Source organism: Lycorma delicatula, chromosome 8, assembly GCF_047948215.1.
Source record: "Lycorma delicatula isolate Av1 chromosome 8, ASM4794821v1, whole genome shotgun sequence".
Classification (NCBI taxonomy): Eukaryota; Metazoa; Arthropoda; class Insecta; order Hemiptera; family Fulgoridae; genus Lycorma; species Lycorma delicatula.
In genome coordinates this window covers 16582230-16608213 of record NC_134462.1, presented here as the reverse complement: position 1 = coordinate 16608213, position 25984 = coordinate 16582230, and the positions used below count along the sequence as shown (strand labels likewise).

At 33.1% G+C, this 25984-nt stretch overlaps 1 protein-coding gene across 1 annotated transcript in view; it reads left to right on the top strand.

Moving 5' to 3' along the window:
- LOC142328905 (uncharacterized) overlaps positions 1–25984 on the top strand; it is a 376489-nt gene that overhangs the window by 69087 nt on the left and 281418 nt on the right. The window contains exon 2 of the mRNA XM_075373045.1: positions 5044–5556. Within this exon, the coding sequence (XP_075229160.1) occupies positions 5482–5556 (75 nt within the window). The 5' untranslated portion in view covers positions 5044–5481. The remainder of the gene's footprint in view (positions 1–5043; positions 5557–25984) is intronic.

Here is a 25984-nt window from a genome sequence, read left to right as displayed (position 1 = left end):
ATGTGAAAATATTTTTTTATTTAGGATTATTTAAAAACAAATTACAGAGTTAGTTTAACTTTTGAATAGAAAATAACTTCGTTATTTTGTTTTAAATAAATCTTTCTAGATCAAATAAGTGAATCGATAAGTAATAAATAAAATTATTTATAAAAAGTACTGTTTTAATAAAGATAATGACAGGCATTGTTATTTTTTTTATGAATAAATAATCTTTTTATTTTTTTGTAAGAAGTAAAGGAAGTATTGTGATCGCGAAAAATTTCGGTTTTCTTATTTCAACGGAAATATCCATTTTGACCATCCCTGAATGCATTTTGACTAGTTCCGGCGTGACGTACATACGTACACGTATGTACGTATATATCTCGCATAAAATTTGGATTATAATCCCCAAAAATTTGGATTTTGGACTTATTCTTAACTGCAGTAATAAGCCCTGATTAAAAGCTTTTCAACGATATATCTGAAGTGGTACTTATTTTCATTGGTTCCAGAGTTATAGCCAAATATAATTTTAATTAATGAAAAATTAGGATCTTAGGGGAAGACACATCGGTTCGAATCAGTCTTCATCTTCTTTTTTTTTAACTTTTTTTTTTAATTTAAATATATTGATTTATTATTAGTTATTTATTAACTTCTCATTTTATAAAGTTTTTACGATGAGTAATAATTCAATAACAAAAAAAAACGAAAAAATATTAGTAGTTTTTAATGGAATAAAATGTTATGTACTTATCATTTAAAAAAAATATGTAAATAAGATTTAATAAGCGTCTAAGGAAGTCATGTAGTGCTCACATCAGATATTTTTATATTTCTTTTATTCTCTTTTAGTTTTTATTATTAAACTTCTTTTATTTCTTTGTCACTAAGGGTAATTAAAATTTAGGTAGTTATGTCTCTTAAAATATACCAAGACTCAAAATAAGAAGCAATTTTTTTAATTGCAATCATAAACATTATAGTAGATACTTTATTTTTAAATATTTTTGAACGATTTTTCTAAATTAATTAATTTTTATGTTAAGATCACTTTTTATCGTCCCCACAGAGCAAGACAGCACCAAAATTTTCGCGATCACAGTACCTCCTTTACTTCGTTCAAGAAGAAAAAATGTAATTACTGATTTCAAAATAGGACAGAATAACTTTTTTTTTTAACGTAATCAAATATCTACAATCCAGCAGCATTGAATAGATGTTGCGGGTACCATAGATTCTATGGTACTTTTTCGTTTCTCCCCCTTCAAAGTTTGCAAGTTTTTCACCTGGAAATAACACAAAATAGCAGAAAATATTGATATTAACAATAGTCAGGTTGGAGAAGTAACTCAACACAATTCAATAACATACTAACATGGTGTTTCATACTGCGTCATATTAAACTTTCTCTTAACCTATTAAAAATAAAAGAATTATTATTTATAATTGTAGAAATAAATTAAAAATATAACCTAACCGAATTTAACCTACGTTCGCTTTGCTGGCTAACCTCGACTAATTTTTTGATTATTTAAATAATAAATAATTGTAATAATTACTGAGTTTATTATTTAAATATTCAAAACTTTACTGCTAATTAGTCGAGAAGGTAGCTGCAGGTGTCCGTTGTCTTCTTTCTGAAGGCATAAACACGTAAATCTATCTCGGGGTAAATTTTTACCGATGTAGATGTCCCTCGGGGCATCTGCATCGGTGGCATCTCTGCGGGGCCTGGACTGAAAGCTGTGGTGCGCAATCAGTTTGAGGGCGAAAAGATGTCCTCTGTTAAAGCCACTACTGGCTAGGAACGGAGGGGGTGGTGTAGCGACCGGACACGCTACGAGGTGGGATCTTCTCCCCTCGGGGGGGAATCGAGATGCTAATTAGTCGAGGTTAGCGAGCGTAAGTCAAGTTTGGTTAGATTACATTTATAAAATAAATAAATATAAATTGTTATAATAATGTAATATAAATGGTTATATAGGGGGTTATTTCTCCAACTTGGTTATTGTTAATATCAGTATTTCCTCCTACTTTGAGTTATTTCTAGGTGAAAAAATTTGCAAACTTTTGGGGAGGAAGGGAGAAACGAAAAAGTACCAATTCTATTTCAGGAGAAAATTCTTAACTCGTATAAATCTGTCGTTGATGATAATGAATATTTTGTAGAATTTAAAAAATCACCAGTACCTTTATTGACCAGGACTCTAATCCAGAGAATATCCTAATCAAAACTAGAGACACCTACTACTCCCATCACGGAGATCGGCAATAAAACATTTTAATTTTTATTGATATTACATTAATAAAATATATATCAAAAATAATTTATTATGCAATTTTCTTAATTGTTGATCAGCTGTTATTGCCAACTCATTAATATAAAAAAAATATAAGATAATGTAATTTGTTTTTAGAAGTAACTAAAATAATTTACAAAATTATAATCAAGTAATTACTAAATTATATTTATAATTAAAATAATTTTCAATAAGTAATGAGATATATTAAAAAGAATAGACATTTTTAATTATTTCTTAAGTATCATATATTTTAACTGACGATGAAGTATACTAGGAATGCTTTTATGTCCTTGTACGAAGTAAAGGAAACATTGTGATCGCAAAAAAATTCGGTTTTCAGATTTCAACGGAAATATCCATTTTGACTATGCCCCTGTATCCATTTTGACCAGTTTCGGCGTGACATCTATACGTACGTACGTTTCTAAACTCAAAAACGATTAGCCGTAGAATACTGAAATTTGAAATTTAGGAATGTTGTAATATCTAGTTGTGTACCTCCCCTTTTGATTGGAATCGACCGAACCAAAAGTGTCCCAAAAAACTCAAAATCCAAAACGTTTGGATTTCGAACTTTTTCTTAACTGCAGTAATAAGCCCTTATTGAGAGCTTTTTAACGATATATCATAAGTGGTATTTATTTTCAATGGTTCCACAGTTACAGCCAAATAACATTTGAATTAATGAAATATTTAGATCTTACAGGAGGAAGGCAAATCGGTTCGAATCCGACTTCATTTCTTTTTTTTAATTTTAATTTAAATATGTTGATTTATTAATAATTATTAACCAGATTGTAAAAAACCTTTTATAGTAAATAATAATTCAATAATAACAAAAAAATATATATGAAAAAAAAATCAGAAGTTATTAATGAAATAAAATTTTACGTACTTTCATTTTAAAAAAAAATGTGTATATGTAATTTAATAGGCGTACAAGGAAGTCATATGGTGTCAACATCAGATCAGTTTTATTTTGTATACATGTATATATATATATATATATACAGGGTGTCCCATATAAAACGCAACCCATCAATCACTCATCCATGAAATTTCAAAAATCAAGATTACTCCCCTACTCGTTACTGAAATGGACTCGTCCAACATCTGAACATCGCGGCGACGCAGCAGAACACTACCGATAGTAACAACAATGCTATCATAACGTTTAGTGTATTGCTAGAGACAAGATGGTGTTTTCGCTAGATGAACGTGTTTTCATTGTCTACTCGTACTTCAGTACGAAATCAGTGGTTGCAGTGCAAAATTTGTTTCGCCATAAGTACCCAGATAAACCAGCTCCTAACAATACATCAGTATTAAGGTTAGTTGAAAACTTTAGAGAGACTGGTTCTGTTAATAACAAGGAACACAAAAGATCTGCGTCAGTGTTGAATATAGATAGTCACTGAAATCAAAGACCGATTACTCGCCTCGCCAAATAAATCGATCAGACGTTTGTCTGCTGAAATTAATTTGTCTAAATCAACTGTTCATCGGGCGACCAAACAATTGCAATTACGACCTTATCGCATTCAAACGGTTCATCGACTTCTTGAGCCAGACAAAGAAAAACGGCTACAATATTGCAAACGGTTCCGTCGATTTCTGCGTGAGGGAATTAATGTTATGGATTCGTTATTTTTCACAGATGAAGCACGGTTTCATTTGGATGGCTACGTAAACAGCCAAAAGAGTAGATTTTGGAGCGCTGAAAATCCCCACGTTTATCACGAAAAACTATTACACCCGCAGAAGTTGGGCGTGTGGTGCGCGATATCGCGAAAGAAAATAATCGGTCCTATTTTTTTCGAGTACACCATTAATTCAGAACGATATCAAGATATCTTAGTTCAGTTCATCGCACTCTTGGAAGAGGAAGACAGACACTGCTGGCAACAACATGACGGTGCGACATCGCACTACGCAGGTTCAACTTCTGATTTCGTCGAGGAATTCTTTGGTAATCGTGTTATCGGTCGAGGCTTGTGGCCACTAAGATCTCCAGATTTGACTGCGGCGGATTTTTTTCTACGGGATTACCTCAAAGAAAAAGCCTACAGCAACAAACCACGAACACTTGAACAATTGAAAGTCAATATTGAAAAAGCTGTATTAAATATCCAGCTACAAACTTTGAAAAAAGTTGCAAGAAACGCTGTAAAAAGAATTGATGCTTGTATTGAAGAAGATGGCGGCCACTTCCAACATTTACTCTAAATGTAAGGTAATGGATGGTAATAATAAAAATTACATTTACACATGCCTTTTTATTATTTCAATACCTACCAATATAAGGTTGGGTTGCGTTTTATATGGGACACTCTGTAAATATATATATATATATATATAAACTTTTATAACACACATACACACACACACACACACACACACACACACACACACACATATATATATATATATATATATATATATATATATATATATATATATATAAAAGTACGTTATAATGAAAGTTCCAATAAATTTCTAAGATTTTTGCTACAAACGTAACAAAAAAAAATACAGTTAAAATTTAATGGTGTAGCATCCTTTGCATTTTTAATTAATGTTATTTTTTTATCTTCTAGATATATTACATGTATGTGTGTGTGTATATATATATAATATATATTTGGAGAGAGAGAGAGAGAGAGAGAGCGAGAGAGAAAGAGAGAGAGATATTGATGGGATAAAACGAGTGATAATAACAGTATGTAACATTTTTCCTTTTTTTCTTTTTCAGAAATTACCTGTTTATAAAAATATATGTACACAAGTGAAATACTCTAAATTAAATTAAATTTTAATAAAAACTGTCTAAAAAAGAATAAATGAAAAAAGAAGAAAAAAAAGAAAAAAAAGAAAAAAACCAAAATGAATTTCATGAATCATAAAAAATACCAGTATGATTGCAAGTGTCATTGGATAGAAAGAGGCAGATGAAACGGACAGAACAGTGAATATTAAAATTAAAAAAACAAAAAAAAGGATTAGCTGCAATCTATGCAAATGACAAGTACATTTTACGCTCAGTATGAACGGGTTTGATACGGTTGAACGACGAATAACTGGACAAGCATTATTATTGCTATTTTTATTATTATTACTATTATTATTAACAGTAGTAAGCAGTTCTCAAAATTGGACTGGTGAATTGTGACATAATTAAATTGAAAAAAAAATGGCTATAATGCAGTCCTGCTGTTGTTGGAGATCTTTAAGAAAAGGAAGCTACGCAAGCGCTGCATATACTGCGGTAAGTTGATATTAATTTTATTATTATTATTGTGTTTTCATGATTGTTTTTTGTAGTAATAGTTATACTAGCAAATCGAAGTCACACAACGTTTAAGCATCGTTGGTTTTTATATTCCGTAATAAGTTGAAAAAGAATTGCTAAAAAAACAATTTTGCTCCATAAAAAAAATATAAAATTAAAATTACTAACTCTAGCGATACTAAAACAAATGGATTTTGTTTTTTAGTGAAAAATTTGCAAATTGATGAATATTTCATGTGGTATAAAGAAACTCAAGAGGGTAAATATTTGAAGTAGTATAATTGCAAGTGTAAAATAATTATAAAATTTTGATAATCCAACTTGAATTTTCTATTTTCTATTTATTTTTACTCTTGCACTTATTCTAAATAGAATTTACCCAGTATACCATGTGAAATATTCAACAATTTGGCAATTTATCACCAAAACTGAAATCTTTTACGTTTAAGCATTGCTACAGTTAATAATTCCTTTACTTCGTACAAGGAAGTATTGTAATCGTGAAAAATGTCGGTTTTCAGATTTCAACGGAAATATCCATTTTGATCATCCCTGAATCCATTTTGACTAGTTTCGGCGTGAGGCCTATGTATTTCGCATAACTGAAAAACGATTAGCCGTAGGATGTTAAAATTTTGGTTTTAGGACTGTTGTAACATCTAGGTGTGCACCTTTCCTTTTTATTGCAATCGACTGAATCAAAAGCGTCCAAAAAAACCCAAACTCCAAAGAGATTTTGGACTTTTTCTCAACTGTAGCAATAAGCCCTCATTGAGAGCTTTTCAGCGATATATCCTAAGTGGTACTTATTTTCATTGGTTCAAGAGTTATAGGCAAATGAAATTTTTATTAATAAAATATTTGGATCTATAAAGGAAAAGCAAATCTGTTTGAATCAGATGTCATCTACTTTCTTTGTAATTGTAAAAAAAAGTTTTACGATAAATAATAATTCAACAATAATAATAAAAAAATAAGAAAAATATGAAAAAACATCAGAAGATGTTAATGAAATTTATTTTATGTACTTTTTATATAAAAAAAATTGGATACGTAATTTGATATGCGTACAACAAAGTAAAGTGGTGTCCAGATAAGATTTTTTAGATTGGAACCAAATTGTTTTAAGCAAATTTTTTTTGGCTTATTTTTACATGAGTTGGAAATGTTTTTAAGCAAATATTTTTTTTTCTATATCAATTTTTTTAAAATTTAAGGTAAGAAGGCAAGACATTAAAGTAAAGAAAAGAGAAATGAAATTTTATCCTTATTTACATCTCATTCACTTGAAAATACCGAATGGATGTGAACATTCGTCAAACCGGTTATCACAAGCAAATGTACCTTGTGGATGAAGGATGCCCCGCCAAAAGAAATTCTGCAGGTTTGCATTTGCTTCTTAAGTATCCGATATGTCACACAAACTATTTATTTACATTCAACCGGATGTTGATTTTTCGCATTGGATAAATCTTGCTTGATGACATATCAATAAAAAATAGAGTGCTGAATATTTTACGGTGAATACACACATCTCGTACATTCTCAAATTATATTCATTCAACTTCGGTTAAGATTTTTAATGAATTAAGGGTACTACATGTTATCTAAAAAAATTACAATAAAATTATAAACCGTACGGTAAGAGTCTCGCAAATATCATTTTTTCCGCTCAAAAAAAAAGTTTTTGTAAAATAAATAAAACTGTTTTTAAAAAATTGATACTGATATAAAAAAAAGGAAATACACTGCATTTCATTATTAAAATCTGTAATTAATTTAAAATTTTGTTTAAAAATAAATACATGTTAAATATACATAATAAACAATAGATATACAATAACAAATAATAAACACTGTTTAACCGTTCAATATAATAAACAAAAAATAGGAAAATTGTTACATAACATCTTTTTTTTTTTTTTAACCTCCGAGTCCACAGTTAAGCATTACTTCAGAAGATGAGATGAATGATTTGTAGCGTGTGCGAAAATGCCATTCCTGACATTCGAACCCGGGACCTCTGGGTGAAAGGCCGAGAAGCTACCACTCGCGCCACAGAGGCCGGCTTACATAACACCTACCGGACCGATTTCATTTATTAAACAACGAAATCGAAAGAGGTGAAGAAAGGTAAAAAAAAAAATGTTAACAACGATTGCAAATTTTCCCAATTTCCAACTATACTAAACGAGATAGATATTCACTAGATTGGGGCTTGAAAATACTCTTCAAATAAATATTTAAAAGCCATTTTCGCATTTTTTTTTTTAATTTAGATTTTTTAAGGGGTGCGACGTTGTACAACGCAGCAATTCAACCAACACAGCTACTTTTACTGTATGTGCGACGCGATTCAGTAAGATTTGGGTCCGATAGAGAGACAAAAAAAAATCTTATACATACATATTAATGTAAACATGACTAGATGCAGTAGCGATTTTCAACATTTTTGAAAATCCGCTTATAAAATAACAAACGTTTATATAAAGAGCGTTATTCGTTTAAAAATTACAATTTTTCATACAGGTTAATCAGCTTATAAATATGGATTAAACTTAACAATAACGATAACCCACACCTTTGTATATTTTAAAATTTTACAAAAAGAAATTAGTATTATTTACCAGAATTATATTTCAACAAGTTCATTATATATGAAAATATACAATAAAATCATTATAGATTATTTTTTATTAAATAAAAATTCATGTTGCAGGATAACAAATCCTGCAAATATAAATATAAATTATAGCTAGTGGCTATTTTGTTTGTATTAATAAAAATAACTATTTAATATTTTATAAAAACGTTTAATCTATTTGAAATACATATTTTAATAGAAGACTAGTAGTTAATTAATAACATGTTACATAAAATAAAAATATAAACGTATAATGAATTAAAAATAAATAAGCAAGATAAATTATATATTTATTTAGATTTGAACCTCGATCTAGAAAAATGCGGTATATTTTTAATAATTTTATTTGTCATCTGTTATTACACTCAAAGCTACCACTCCGCCGATCTCCGTGGCGGAGTGGTAGGGTCTCGGTCTTTCAGGAGGTCCCGGGTTAGTATCCCGATCAGGCATGGCATTTTTCAAGCGGTAAAAAATTTCCATACTTATATTCCCTTGTACAAGCTTCCTTGTAAGGTTTTATGGTGAATTAATTCATCAATATGAAGAAAGCTATTTATGAAATTGATCTCAAAATAATTTTTCGAAGTAGAATTATATTAATCATGTATATTAAGAAATAGTTTAATAGAAATAAAAACTGAATACCATATAAAAAAAAAAAAAAAACAAATGAAAACTCGCCGATTATTTAATTTGGTATTAACATATCACCGATCAAATTATTAAAAATGTATTGTAATTTTTCTGGATCGAAGTTCAAATTTGAATAAATATAAAATTTATCTTGTTTTATATACTCGCGTTACCGGTATTTCAAAACATAGCGTTGCGGACGATATTTGGAGCACCGTGGTTCGTCAGAAACGTCACTCTCCGCTACGATGCGGGATTACACATCCTATCCAAGGTGGGGGGAGGGCGCAGCACGCACACTGTTCGGGAGAGAGGCCGTGTCCGAACACGGCCATCTCCGGGACATCTGCCGAGAGGACCGTACTCCACAGGGTATAAGAAAACGGCCTCATGCCGTATTAAACGAACCACCGTGAAAAGGCGGTACGAGAGTCAAAAACTGACAAACCAGGCTTAGGAGCCTCTATATCGCGTAACATATAAATGGAAACCACGCGAAAATTCCGGCCGCGAAAGTGACCGTTTTCGCAATTAAATTGTGTTAAAACTATAAAAAGCTAGACAACACCCCACACCGTCCCACGAAGAGACCACAATTTCATTTAGTCAGCATATGCGACTCCCTCCGGAGAACAAGGCGCATTTCTCCCTTCAAATAACTAGGGTCCCGTTAGGGGCCCTCCTGCTAGCCCATAGGTGCTGGTACCGAAAGGACTTCAGCGGACGGACTGAAGGGGAATCACGCCATAAATAAGACTTAAAATTTATAACCGCCACTAAATAACCGATGAAATCCGTTCGATAATAGAAAGATACAGCAGCAAGGGACATTGTCCAGGCTCTGCGATCTGTAGGGAGAAATACTGAAACTCCCATCATTCTTGCTTTCCGTTACGTTCTGGTACCAATATTTTTGAATTTGTTAAATAAGCAAAACTAATTTAGAATTAATACAAGGTAAAACTAATAGTCGGTAATTTTTAATCACACATAAACAACAAATTAGAATCATTCCGGTTACAAATTCAAATAAAAAACGGGGTAAAATTAATCTATGAAGGTTATTCAATAATTCAAAATACAAATAGTTGTGGAGGAAAAACAGTTGTAAGAGCGTTATGGTACTTTCAGAACAGTATGATAGTCATGACAAGAGCTTGGAGAGGAATGTTGCTTCTTGAACTGCTTCATTTCATCCAGAACTTAAACTTCATCCAGAAACACCCCGAGGTACTTCTGACCCTGAACATATTTAATACGTTGGCCTGCCTTCGAAACGCAGGCTTGTCGATTTACAACCAAACGGCCCTTGAGGAGCATCATAGTGATCTTATCCTGGTTGAACGTCATCTTGTGTTAATAACCCCACAGCTCCAATATCTGCACGCACGAGTGGTTCTGAGCTCAACCTCCCTCCGCAAGCATCCTTCAACCAGCAAGAGTTCGTCATGGATATGAAATTTGGCAGACAAGAAATCAAAAAACCTCCTCCAGTCCTCATACCTGTGCAGAGAACGACCCTGCTGAACCAAAACCTTACATCGGTAACAATCACTCAAGCTACCAACAATCACATAAATAACCAATCGATGATCATTTAAGCAATCAATCATCAACCATCTTTCAATCACTATCATTGACAGGAAAAACCTATCAGTGGTGACATCGATGTTCGTTCCGCCAAACAACCGACACCCATCTACCAATCCAGCTTAGGTAGGCAACTATCCAGGCATATTAAATACTTGTAAATCATGCTGGGCTAAAAAGCTCTAACCCAATTCACCACCTTTATCAGTGAATCCAATATGTCACAAAAGCGTCGTAGCGTTAACATCCGCTCCAATAAGGATTGGACTATCACAAGAGAATCTGAGAATGTTATCCCAGACAAGATGACGAACAGCAGGATCCCTGTACTGAAAATATATAAAGTTCTGAACATCTACGCGAACAACAACGTGATGATTATTTGAGAGCTGTCGGAAGAAGACACAATCTATCTCCTTTCTGCAAACAACAGCGGATAACTGGCAGAACTACAGTAGAATCGTTCCAATAATGAGAAAAACCCTGGCAGAGCACCAGACACAAAATATGGATGCTGAAAAAGAACAATATCCAGACCCATACGAAGAGCAACATCATCTAGCTTTATCTGTACAACGTAAAAAGCATGTGTGTGCATTTAACTGACAGAATTTAACCATGCAAAGCCAAAGAATTCATATACATACGACAACCCTCCGATAAGCACTACAATCCTTACTACTCACAGAGTGCTTAGAGTCCTTATTTGCGCGCTTACAGTTCACACAAGTAGGACCCTCTAATGTTTTGGGATACTCATCAAGATTGTGTCCCTCCTCACCGCTATGCGTGCACTCTGCCGCCAGTTGCTTACAGAACTTCACCCTGTGTCCACATTAGCAGTATTTAAAGCAACGTTAGACATCTAAATAGTTAGATCTTCTCCTTGCAATAAGAGAAGTCTACAAACAGCCTACCTTCAGCGACAAAGCGTTTCTAGAGTTCAGGACTTACCTCGAACACGCCTTGGTAACGTTCGGTCTCACGCCTACCCGTTTTAAATAGTAATCGAGAGTTGGATTTAAAAGACTATTTCTGCTATCTGAAAATTTTGTTCATATCAGTCATCCACTCATCCTCAGATAAACGCCTGTTTATGTTATAAAAGATGAACCTAGATGACCCTCTTCCGTGTGGGGTCGACTATCACGTCGGTTTTCCCGACTTTGTGGGAATCTGAAATGACTAATTGTCTGTTTATCTTTTGCTACGTCGACTAACCTCTTTTTAGTTTCACGAATGTTTCGAATTTTCAGGCTTAATCTCTTTTCTCGAACGACGACCTGAAATTCGTCCACCCCCTTGCCTGACTTACCAGAAATCCCCGCTTTAAAATCTACAAAAACTACCTCCGGTTGCTTTCAGTTGAAATTGGCCTCCCGCATTTCTCGCAATACCTCAGCATAAAGCTTATTCAAAAAGGCAAAACAACGGGAACTAAATTTTTTTTCTTTACTATGACCTCTACTTCAGCAGGCCTTAAAGCTAAGGCTCCATACCCCTCAAGTAGGGCCACGAAAAAGGATTTAAAATCACTCAACTAATTTTCGTGAACCCAATGTTCCACGTTTAGGACTGTCAAAAAATTGCTTGAGCGTATCATACCGTTCATTACATTCACGCAAAAGTGGAGCAAAACTCTTTTAACACCCAAGAATCTTACGAAATTCACCAATAAGTTCAACCGCTCGAGTCGAAACACCAGACACTTCAGTATTCGGTTCCTACTCTCCTGAGGACGAATCATAAATTCGCACCTCATTAATACCTCATCGACAGGAATGGACTGTTTGCCTCGCCTAGGCTTACCCCGCTTCTCTTTTCCTGATATAACACACACTAATTACATTAAAAAAGAAATTATAACGAAATATAACCAACAAAATAATATAGTAGTTGTTTACAACGAATAAACAAACACCCAATCAGAGCAAAAGTAAACAGTAGAACGATCCAATCAAGATAAGGTAATAGGCCGGCGCGAAAACACAGCGACCAATCACAATCCAACAAGATGGCGACCGTTACTTTTATTTTTTTATTATTTTTTTTCCCCTACGTCCCTGGGCCGGACATCCACTCAAGTATACTCAGTCCAGGCACGTGTCCTTTTGACTCTAAGGTGGCCTCTCCGCTCACCAGTTTTACACCCGGCACGGCAGGTCGGCCCCCCGGTTCTGGATCTTTACTTTTTTTTTTCTTGCCTGCCTCTAATTACCCGCGGGAGAGACAAGGTCTGGCTATGCCGTCCCCCGCCCCCCGCAAGGAACCGGGTCTCGGTCTTAATGCCTGCCTCAAACCGGTAGTGCCAGCCCCGGAAAGCACCGAAGCACCCCCAAGAGCCAACACCCCAGCCGGGACTCGGTCTTTTCTTATTCCCAGTCCTATTCTCCCCAGGAGTTCCCATCCCTTCACCAGAACCCACCTACCTGAGCATGCAGGCCCTCCGGGGTGGGACTGTCCTACCCTCCCTGTCTACTATTTAGTATCCTAGACGTTGCTCATCAGCTTCCTTGGTTTGGATGACGTAATAAACAAAGTTGGCAAACCGGTCCCAGTTATTCCTATCCTTTAATAGCCAGTCAATGAATTATGTGGTTTTAAGTTGTTAACTGTTATCATCCGCCTCTGTTGTACCCATCTGCTACAAAAGAAAACTATGCTCAGTGTCATCTTCATCTTCGCAATACATGCAATGAGCTGTTGGTCTCTTCCCGATCTTGTTTAAATATCTGCCAAACGACCCATGACAAGACATAATTTGTGTCATGTGATACCCTAAACTTCCTTTGCTCCTGCCTAACCAGTCAGCCAGATTAGGTATTAATCGTTTAGTCCATATTCCCTTCTGGGTACGTGTCCACTCGGTTTGCCAATCGTTCCTTACTATGGCCTCAGCCTCTGGTCTGGACACCCTTGCTGCTCGAAGACTTCGGTTTTTAAGTAACAGCTCTATTGGCGGCGTCTCTGCCAGGACACAATGCTTCGTAGGATATCGTACGATATCCAGCTACCACTCTAAGAAGGGCGGTTCTGTGCACAGCTCTTAATTTGTTTACATTTCTCTGTGTGTTCGTCGCAGCTCCCCATACCGGGGCCGCGTACAACATTGAGGACAGCATTGCCGACGTAATTAGCCTCCTAGTCTCTAATTTCGGAACCTTATGATTACTGAACAAACCCCTGAGTGCCTTAATTGTGGGTGTTACTTTGTTACATATCATTTCCACATGATGGCTGAATCTTAGGCTCTTATCCATCATAACTCCTAGATATTTGGTTTTTTCTACTTGCTGTATACGTTCTCCTCTCTTTATCACATTTACTTCTCTTACAATTCTTTTCCCAGAAAATAGAATACACCTGGATTTTGCTGTGGAAACTTGAAGTTTATTATTCTCTATCCATTCATCAATAATTTGTAAAGCCAGATTGGCCTTATCCTCAAGCTGTTGAATTTCTCTACTCTTGACCAAAACGGCAACATCATCCGCGTAGCCAACTATTATAACTCCTTCTTTTTAATATCTCGTCATAAAAGACGTTCCACAATAGGGGTCCTAGTACCGAACCCTGTGGAACTCCTCAATACGTTTGGTACACAGTAGTGCCCTCAACCGCATTTATCTCTGTATATCGCTCATGTAAGTAGTGGTTAACCTGATTTATCAAATATTTACTGGTATTCATTTTAATCAAGGCGTTTATGATAGCCGGCCACGGGACCGACCCAAAAGCATTTTTAATATCCAACTGGATCATTATGGAAGCTTCCTGAATCTCCACGTTCCTCCTCTGGTGGTTAGCGCCCATTCCGTTACTCTTTGGAAGAAACACCCTAGGCAAGGTCTTCCCCTTCCTCATTATATATATAATGATCTTCCTGATTATTATGGTAGCCGGGCCCGTGCGGACAACGAAGACCAATGACTCCGATTTCACTACAACCCTGTCATTTCGTCTCGATAGTGCCCTTCGGTCTGAGTTCCGATGTCGTTCGTTTCTATAGTCTCCTCACTTATACTCTGTAGGTCTTTGTGTATCTGTGTTAAGTCCCTTTCATGTGCCTTCATGACAATTGCACTTGTCTTTCCTAAGTTCTGTCAAAGTTGTGATATTATCTGTCTAAGTTTGTATGAAACTTCTTTGAGTGTTGGGGGGGCTTCTTCCTCTTCCTCCGAGGAGCTCGCCCTCGCCCGTTTTGCCACTCTCCCTCAACTTGCTTCCAATTTTTCTTGTCTTGTGAACTTCTATAGTAATTCTAGCCGAGAGTAAAAAGGATTTAGAAGAAACAATGAACGGCATAGATGAAGTCCTACGCAAGAACTATCGCATGAAAATAAACAAGAAGAAAACAAAAGTAATGAAATGTAGTAGAAATAACAAGGGTGGACCACTGAATGTGAAAATAGGAGTAGAAAAGATTATGGAGGTAGAAGAATTTGTTATTTGGGAAGTAGAATTACTAAAGATGGACGAAGCAAGAGCGATATAAAATGCCGAATAGCACAAACGAAACGAGCCTTCAGTAAGAAATATAATTTGTTTACATCAAAAATTAATTTAAATGTCAGGAAAAGATTTTTGAAAGTATATGTTTGGAATGTCGCTTTATATGGAAGTGAAACTTGGACGATCGGAGTATCTGAGAAGAAAAGATTAGAAGCTTTTGAAATGCGGTGCTATAGAAGAATGTTAAAAATCAGATGGGTGGATAAAGTGACAAATGAAGAGGTATTGCGGCAAATAGATGAAGAAAGAAGCATTTGGAAAAATATAGTTAAAAGAAGACAGACTTATAGGCCACATACTAAGGCATCCTGGAATAGTCGCTTTAATATTGGAAGGACAGGTAGAAGGAAAAAATTGTGTAGGCAGGCCACGTTTGTAATATGTAAAACAAATTGTTAGGGATGTAGGATGTAGAGGGTATACTGAAATGAAACGACTAGCACTAGATAGGGAATCTTGGAGAGCTGCATCAAACCAGTCAAATGACTGAAGACAAAAAAAAAGTACATATTGGAACACAATACAAGTGGAATCGAAATTCTTCATGTATTTCGAAGAACTTCTGCTGGAAAATCTACTTTAGTACAAAATCCGGCAGCTGATTTCCGCAGGTATCTTTTTTTTTAATGAAACTCGATTTAAGTTAATGATAAATGATAATTTAATACAATACTGCCGGGTTGCCTAGCAAAAATTAGCCGCAATTACCTATAATTAAATATAATGTAATTAATTTATTTTAACGAATTGCTACTGTATTTTGTTTACGTGAATTATACGTCATTTGAAAGAAAATGATGTGAAGAATGTAAAAAAAAATGGTTGCCGGCTCACAGGCAGCCGCAACCTCCAAGTTGCCAGGTGTTATGGTTAATTTTTAAACTGAAGTTTAGTTATTGTTTGTACACGATAGTCGCGCTGCGTTCTTGTTTATAGCAGGAAGCAGCGCGCTGGTTCCTTTTCTCTCGTTGACACTCATACAGACTGAAAGTAATTAGTTCAAATAACGGGAACCACTACTCGCCGTCATTTTTTTACAGGAAACCATGTGTTGTGTACAGAAAAAATTAAATAATATATTTAATTAAAGGTAATTGCGGCTAATTTTTGCCAGGCAACTTGGCAGTAATGTATTAAATTATCATTAATCATTTAAATCGAGTTTCATTAAAAAACAGATACCTGCAGAAATCAGCTGCCGGATCTTAAAATATTACGCACGCTGATGAAATCGGAGGAAGATATTCATCGAAGAAGTTATTTAAAAATTAAATAGCTTACTCGGATAGCTACATCTAAGAATAAAGGTCCTGATTAAACGTTTAAATTTTAAAACACAGAAATCAAGAAAAATGGAATTAAACATATTGTTGAACTTAAAAGGAGTAAATACAAAGAAACGCACGAAAGAAGGAAACATTGAATTGTACCGGTTTAATAAAAAAGAGTATCATTAATAAATCATATATCCTTTCTCATAATATCTAATAAAAATTAAAAAAAATCGGTTTAATTAATCATATTAAAAGAACACTTAGTCCTTTGACTGCTAACATGATTGCATTGTGAACCTCTTCTTTGTTAGTCATTTATGTACCACCCACCGGGTTGGTCTAGTGGTGAACGCGTCTTCCCAAATCAGCTGATTTGGAAGTCGAGAGTTCCAGCGTTCAAGTCCTAGTAAAGTCAGCTATTTTTACCCGGACTTGAATACTAGATCGTGGATACCGGTGTTCTTTGGTGGTTGGGTTTCAATTAACCACACATCTCAGGTATGGTCGAACTGAGAATGTACAGGACTACATTCACAAAACTTCATTCACACTCATACATATCATCCTCATTCATCCTCTTTAGTATTATCTAAACGGTAGTTACCGGAGGCTAAACAGGAAAAAGAAAGAAAAAGTAATTTATGTATCGTTAACTCCAGGTAGCACAGTGTTCTCGATGTAGAATTTTTTAAGTGAGGATGACACAAACAGATACAATATTTTAAAAATAAAATTTTTTGTGTATCGTATAAAGAGTGTTACAAAAATTAAAATTTGCTTACTGAACGATGGCAAATTAAGTTATGTGCATGTTAACTAACTTTATCTTGTAGATTTCTTATAAAAATAGAGGTTTGCCGACTGAAACAGAAGGAAAATATTTTTTTACGTCTAGTTAACTAATACGTAATGAAATAGGACTGCGGTTATTGAATCAACGCGAGGAAAAGTGATTAAGAGTTGTCGCTGCGGAGCACTTTTTTCTCCTTTTACCATAATTTTTCTTCTTACAGTGTTTTAGAAGAAGCCTAGACTGGAAAATATCTCATCTTCGTAAGTTTTCATAAACTTTCAAGTATTGTCGGATTAACCTTAGCTGCAATCATGCTAAATAGAAAATGAAAAAGATGATATACATCGTACCTTGTTTCTCTTTTCATCTGGCTTTACTAAGCGATTACACATTAAAATTACGATTTATTTTTTCATCTTATTTTGGCGGGAGAGAAACTTAAAGAAAATTTAAAAAAATTACTTGCAGTTTTACACAAATATTTTAAAAGAAATAATTTCAAAAGGTTAATTACTTCGTAGGAAAATTTCAATAAAATTTCTGAAATGTTTATATCGTTGACTGCTTGTCTACGTCATTTTAGGTAGCTTTCATAAGAAAGCGTTTCACATCCCTCAGATCCCAAAACCATCGTCATCACAAAAGTTTATATACATATATATATTTTTTTTCACTTTCTTGTGGACACGATAACTACCGTAATTTGGCGCCAATCCCATTCTAATTATTCCTGAAAAATAACTCGTTCCAAAATCTCGGTCCAGTTTGTTAACGGCCAAACTCGAACCTTGGGGGTGGAAATGGGAAGGCTTTTTCGAAAAAAACAAAATTGCGGCTAATTCTTGCCAGGCAATCCGGCAGTAATGTATTAAATTATCATTAATCATTTAAATCGAGTTTCATTAAAAAAACAGATACCTGCAGAAATCAGCTGCTGGATCTTAGAATATTACAAACGCCGATGAAAAAAAAAAAAATTGCTATAACTTTCCTATTAAGTAAAATATCGAATTACTTTAAAGTTCCTATTATTCTTTAGATAAGAGCCTAAAACTTATATATATATATATATATAATTTTTTTTTAATATCACCAGCCATTGACCCGGGGGGTGGAAAAATTGGGGTTTCAAAGACAAAAAAAATCATATCTTCCTTAATAGGCAAGTATCGAATCTGTTTAAAGTGGTCGTTATTCCTCTAGACATTACCTAAAACTTTTGTCTAAAACAATTTTTGATATGGCCAACCGTTATGGCAAGGGATGACCAAAATTTTGCTGGAATTGTAAGAAGATGGGGCTTGTCGTATGCTAAACATGTTAAACTTTTTTTCACATGCAACCATAGTGTTATTGAGTAAATTTAAAGTTTTTCTTAACTTTAAAGTGGAAATATTTTTTATTCCCTTAGCACCGATGAAATCTACCTCCGTCTTCTGGCGTGCCGAAAGGAATTTTTTTCATTACTTTCATAAAGTGTTTGACAGAGGTAGTCGGAAAAGTCACGCAATACTTTCTTAGCTTCTTTTAAATATATATTTTTAAATTATAATAAATTCTAATATAGTTTTGAAGTAATATTTTTTTTATGAAGCATAGTGTTAATATTGCAGTTGATAATAACGATAGATGTTTTTATCCTTTCTTTAATAGAATAATCAATTTAAAAAACAAAATCAGGTGTATCAGGAAAACATCGGAAATTATATATTTACTTATTTTTTTGATAATTAATTAACGTCTTAACTACTAGAAGCTGGTGCCATAGAAATATGAAATGGAAATTTTGTATTATATGAAAAATGTCATACCCAACTGGGATTCGAATCCGGTAACTTCGGATGAAGGGCAGAGACGCTACTACTATGCCACCGAAATCGCGAATGAATACGTCTTACATTAAGATTATATCTTTATTAGTGTTAAATTCATCATCTTGATCATTTTTATCATCTCATTGTTTTGTAGTAAACAAATATAAGGTGTACATCGTTAAAAGTAAATAATTTAAAAATTTCTTGCCAGAAACAACACGATAGAAATAAGTAAACTCATGGTATTTTCTAGAGGATAATTTATCCTGTGGTGTTTCCTTTGTTCTTACAATATTGAACATCTATTTATTTACACGTCTCTTATATGATTTTAAGGTCACCAAATATCTTTATTAAATTAAAAAAAAAATGTTATTTTTGAGATTACTAATTCTTAATTATAATTTTTTTAATTATATTAAACATATTCACGTGGAATATAACAACTTTAGAAATACAGCATTACAAAAGACAAAAATATTTCTTTAATGCCTTTTTTGACTGAAAGATGAATTAATTCTTCACATAAGCTTACAAAGAAGATTGTAAGTGAGAATGTGAAAATGAAAATTTGCCGCGTATGAAAAATTCCATGCCTGACCGGTATTCGAACACGGGACTTCGCGTTTTAAGGACAAGATTCTACCACTCACCCAAGGAGATTAGCTTTTGTACTATAATACCTTTTACACTATAATATTTTTTTATGTTTTTGAAAAAAGAATTCTTAAATTAAATACGCGAGCCGCCACTGGTGATAGTCAGTGTTTATAACCTGATGTGCTCCTAAGTAATAAGCCGTATGTCCACAGAGGATAAAGGTTTTTTTTTGTATTAGTAAATATTTTAGTGATAACTAACCTTTTGTTCGTTTTAAATGTGTAAAAAAATTTTTTTATCTACCACTAGTTAAATTTAATTCTTTCGTTTTATATGTGTATGACTTTGCGGTAAGCTAAACCTAAAACCTAATATATTTTACTATTTCAAGTCATGGTATAAGATTATTGTTTATATACACTAACAGGCATGTTTAATAATTAACTGAAAAGGCGACATGAACACTTGTGACATATATTAAAATTATTATTTCTGCTACATAACTCTGTTGAAGTGATGTTTATATACTGTGAAATAAAATAAAAACAATCTAATGCAACAGGTTTGCTGATTTAATTTATATGATTTTCTTGTCAAATTATGATTATTTGTATTTAAATCGTAAAATTTAAATTATGTGCGCACAATATTTGCGTGCGCGCGCGCACTCAAGTAATGTAGTAGTAAGCTTGCTTATATATCATTGTGAAAACAAAATTCTACACTGTCTGGTTGCCAGTCTGTGTGAAGAAAAATGGCTGTTATAAACTACTACTACTACTACTACTACTACATCGTAGTAAATTCTATTTTCGTAATAGATTTCCATGAAAATGGGATGCTTTCGTTGCAAAAGAAATTTTCCGTGAAATTTAATCATTTTTACTAATGTTATTAAGTTAATATAAGATGTAACTTGTAAAAAAAAAAAGAAAAAAACGTTTTCATTATTTTCTTGAACATATCCATGTATTTCTAAATGTGAACGAATGAATTTTTATGAGTAGGACTATTATTATAAATTAAATTTAAGCGTAATAATTGAAAGTTAATATTAATAACTATTCATCATGTTGAGAATATTTACTTAGAATATGTATGTGTAGCTAGCTCTACATAGAAAATACTGTCAAAGTGGAAAATATATTATAGGCAGGCATAATTATTTTCATTAAATGTAACCTTTGAAGAAAAGTTTTTAAAACAGTTTCTTTAAATTACAAGCTTTATTTTAAGAGAAATACATGCAACAACCCGAGTTTACATTTAATTACTTTCTAAATGTATCGACAGTTAGTTTCATACCTATATTGCAATGTAGAATTATAGTTTTAACATTTTGTAAATTATTAACATAAAAATTTATGTTACAGTTACTATATAATATATATATATATATATATATATATATATATATATGCCATACCATATACTATTAGTATATAAAATATAATAAATTACCTCAATTTGTTTTATTTTTCTTCGTTTTAATCTGATACACAAAATAAAAACTGTTCAATCAAATTTTTAATAGACTTACTGGATGAATTCAATATAAACATGATTAAGGTATATATGTTATATATATTTTATAACATTTACAAGGGATTGCACTACTACAAGGGAGTCAATTAAGCGTAAAACGCCTGTATCTAAATAAGTTTTTATTTTAACAGAAATATTTTTACATTTTTCTGTTAAATAAATATGCCATTTCATTTTTTTTTTTTTTTGTTTTTTAGATAACTTTTTGTAGGTGGATACTACGCACTCATGTATTCTTAATCGAAAATTTTCCATTATTTGCCGAAACACGGTGACTAAAATGCGTGAAACCTCTTGAAATTTTAATTTTAGTTCCTCAAAACTTGGCGGTCGCTCCATTTCAGGAAACCCAAAGAAAAAAGTCGCATGCTGAAATCTAGCCGACCAAAAAGTATCCCCCTTTTTGGATACGGTATGATTTATTACTACACTTTTTTTTAGAATTATAGATCCCGGACCTAAAATACTAGATCTTGGATACCGGTGTACTTTGGTGGTTGGGCTAACCAATCACCTTAGGAACGGCCGACCTGAGACTGTACAAGACTGCATTTCATTTACGTTCATACATATCATTCCTCATTCATTCTCTGAAGTAATACGTTAAGGTGGTTCCAGAGGTTAAACAGAAAAAGAAAAAGAAAGGACCTAAAATGCAGAAAAGCTTTTTTGAAAAGTTTTTTTCTTATTTTAGCCTCTATTGAACGGGGTAGTAGATTTAAAGAAAACTTTATTTAAGCAAATTTGTTAAGATTAATATGTATAAGAATATTTTTAGAAAAACATTTCTTAAAATCTGTTCCCCGCCTATTCCGTTTTTTGGCTTTAACGTTTTTAATTTTTATTATTAATAACCGGAAAAGTCATGCAATACTTTGCCAACTTTTTTTATTTTGTAATTAGTAATTTTGTTCCGATTAAATTTTACTACGTTTCCTTATGATCCAACTAGTTCCTTTTTTAAAGCTGATATCGAGGTCCTACTTGTCAATTCCTGGTGTAATCAACATAATTTTTTATTATACATCAATAAGAATAAAATATTTATTTAATATTTATAAAAAAAAAACATATGGAAAGTAATAGTAATAAATGAATTAACCATTTTGATATAATCTATTTTTAAAGCAAATATAAAACATTGAATTATATATAATTCCTTGCTTTTAAATTAGCTTACTTACAACTGTAAGATAAAGTAGGTAATTATTTTTCATTACAATTACTTTTCAGTTCCACGCACATACAAAAAGCCAGCCATTTATGTGCTAAAAAAAAAAATTATAATGGGAAATACAAAGAAGAAAGTAAAAAAGAAAGAAATTTTGTCATTCTTCGGTGATAATAATTTTATCTTGGCTTACTTGAAGTAGAATAGAGTGCTGACTACAGTTCTTGACAAGTTTTGTCTTGAAAATTACTTTGTAACAGTAGATGTTGACTTTTCCACTTGAGACTGTCCCCCGTATGGGATCGATATCATAACTTAACAGTAAAAGAGAAAAAAAAAATAATAATATTAAAAATGTGGGATGAACATGGCACAGAAAATGGCTATTTTTGTTACATTTTCAATCCTTTCGTCTCATTCTTAATATCTTCTCTTATCGTCTCTATAAGATATTGTAATAACAATGAGTAGATAAGATAAAAATAAATTCGTTTAATAAAGGAATTATTTATCAAATAACAAAAAAAACCTTTTTTTCGTTATTTTTTTAAAGGTTTTATTTGGTTTAAGATTTATAAAATTATCATTTTTTCATCTCTATTAATTAAGTAATTATTAAAGCAATAGAGTATTCAACAAAATAATATTTCGCATTTAAGTAGCCAATCCATTTTTACCGGTCAGGGGAAGAACAATTTGTTCGTTTTTATTAAATACTAGCACACCCGGAATGCTTCTATTGCTAGATTTGAGTATATATATTAAATGATCACAACTGAAAGTTTGATAAAACAATAAAAAAAATTCAAAACATTACGGAACTTCACAAAATTTAACATTTCACTTTATGAAAGTCAGAATGCAAATAAATCCAACTGTCAAAACAGCATTACCTATCGGATTTAATTAAAACTACTCTCTAAACGCAGAAGTCGATTGAAAATACCCTTAACATTCTTTCAAACTGGTCAGATCGAGGTTTTCAATAGCTTTAAACCTTCTCCGGACAACGTGGACCAATTTGAAAAAACCCACGCGTAAATTGGTCCAGTCGGTTTCTAGTTAATAAAGTATACACATACGAACATTGCCTTATATATATATATATATATATATATATATATATATATATATATATATATATATATAAGAATATATATAGAAGAATTAAATCTGTTTGTATACTTGCTTGTTCCATAAATATCTCGACACCGGCGCCACCTATCGGGTATAGTTTTAGCAATTTTTTTCCCCCCATAACTAATATATATTCTGAATATAGCCAAATCCTCCATAAATAATTTTTTTTTTAAATATCTCAACCCCAGCGCCACCTAGCGGGTCCATTTTTTGCAAAACTATTTATTTTTACGTAACTGATATATATTCTGAATATGAGCCTAATCGGACCATAAATGCAGTTTTTCCAAATATCCCAATCCCAGCCAGAATAATCTAACGGGTCCATTTTTTGCAGAGGTATTTTTTTCCATGTAAGTTACACATATTCTGAATATGAATCAAATCAGATCATATATACAATTTTTCGAAATATCTCGACCCCAGTACCACCTAGTGGGTCCAAAGTAATTCAAAAACTTTCGCGGGCGTGCGCACAACTCGCAAACTTTTCATCGCATTCAGATGAATAGTATAGGAATCCATACGGGACAAACAAAGAAATAAACTTTCATTTTTATATAACTATAGAAGATAACCGTGGATATATGATATTAAAAAATAATAATAAAAAAAAGCGGTAAAAAGAAATTGATAAAAAAATATATTGAGAGCTGTTTTACCAAACTGATAAACCAAAACTTGCTTGAAACACATCAACAGGGATTATTAGACTTGAAAAGAAAAGTTATTTAACCGCATTAATTACAGAAATACTAAAATTAATAATAAAAATAATCACAATACATTTTATTTCCTATGTGTACGTTTCAATGTGTTCAACTAGTGAGGGATAAGAAACGCCCTCATGGCCAAATGAGATGATGACATGTAAATGAGGTGCAGTCTTGTACAGACTCACGTCGTTACAGAATTCTTCAAAGTTTTCATTTAGTTGTGGGAAAAGCCAGTCCTGCAGAATCTAAAGTTACGAAAACCTGTTACTGTGTTACAAAAAAGAGCGATACATTTGATACATTTCTGTAAATGAAACCGCACAAAAACCATTAACTTTTGGTGAATGTAGCTCTACTATACTATCTCATGCGGGTTCTCAAATCCCCAAATCCAAAAAATGTGATGTGAAACTTAACCGCTTAAATAAATTAAAGTTCATCACTATATATCGATCGCGGTAAAATTTTACAGTCTTCCATATCGATTCTAACAGAAATCATTAAGTTTTCCTTCGTCACTTTTACGAAGAACTTGTACCGGTTGTAATGGTTACGGCCTGAAATGCAAGCGTCACCTCATCACATGCAAAACATTCATATAAGAAATCCTAAGTTAGGAATAGTCAGTTAGCACGACGAGTAGACTTTTGCGGGATTCGGTGAAAAACCTCTTGAATTCGTTGACATCTTCCTCTGAAGTGTACGATTGCTTTGGGTACTTCCTCACACATAATCACCCTGAATCGTTAAATTGTTAAGCCAATGACGAATGTTCATAGCCGATGGTAAATTGTCCTGGAAACGCTGTCGAAACGTACACTGAACCGTTATTACGAACTCTGTTTTGCTAAATTGCAGAACCCGGGTTGGAAAATTAGTTGTTTAACAGCTGATTTTCTAATTCTAATGTTCTGAGGTTCGAATCCTAGTAAAAGCTAGTAGCTTTTATTCGGATTTGAATATTAGACAGTGGATATTGGTGTAATTTGGTGGTTAGGGTTCAATTAACCACACATCTCAAGAATGGTCAGCCTGAGTCTGTACTAGACTACACTTCATTTACATGTCATACATTTCATTCACATCTGATATTATTTTTCACTTTCTTTTTCTATTTAGTCTCCAGAACCACTGTAAGGTATTACTTCAGAGGATGACATGTGATCATGTGACATGTGACATGTGATGACAATGTGATGAATGTGATCGAACTGTAGTCTTGTACAACCTCAGTTTGACCGTTCCTGAGATGTGTCGTCGATTGAAACCCAACCACCAAAAGAATACCGGTATCCACGATCTAGTATTCAAATTCGTATAAAAGCAACCTAGCCTTTACTAAAATATGAACCTTAGTACTCTCGACTTCAAAATCAGCTGATTCGCCACGACGAGTTCACCACTAGACCAACCCGGTGGGTCCTTATTGTTCACTAGTTGAACACATTGCGACGTACATATTAGGAAAATAAAAAATAAAATGAAATTGTAGAACACAAAACGCCTTCTGTTATACAGGCGCCATGTTTTACGATTGAGGTTAGCGTACGCTTGAGCGATAGTATTGCAATCTGGTGGCCGATATTTGAGGCTCTAAGATGCACTTTTTAAATGGGGCAAATATTAATCATTGATCATGCATGGTTTTGAAACCATTATTTTTTATACACTTGTATATTATTTTTCAAAAAAATAAAACTTACTGGTAATAGTATAATACAGTTTCAATGGTAATAATACTAGTAGTATTGTAATTAATATTCCTCTTAATAATATATATAATCGGGGCAGACATTTTTGTGAAGGTCTAAAAAAGTAATGTGGGTTTTTTTTTGTGAAAACTGATAGGTTAAAATGCTTTTAGACTGGTAAATATATAGCGTAACAGTTATCGGGCAGCAAACTTCAAATTCCATGAAGACAACCAAAACACTTAATATATATTGAATTTTTGAGGGAATGAGTAACA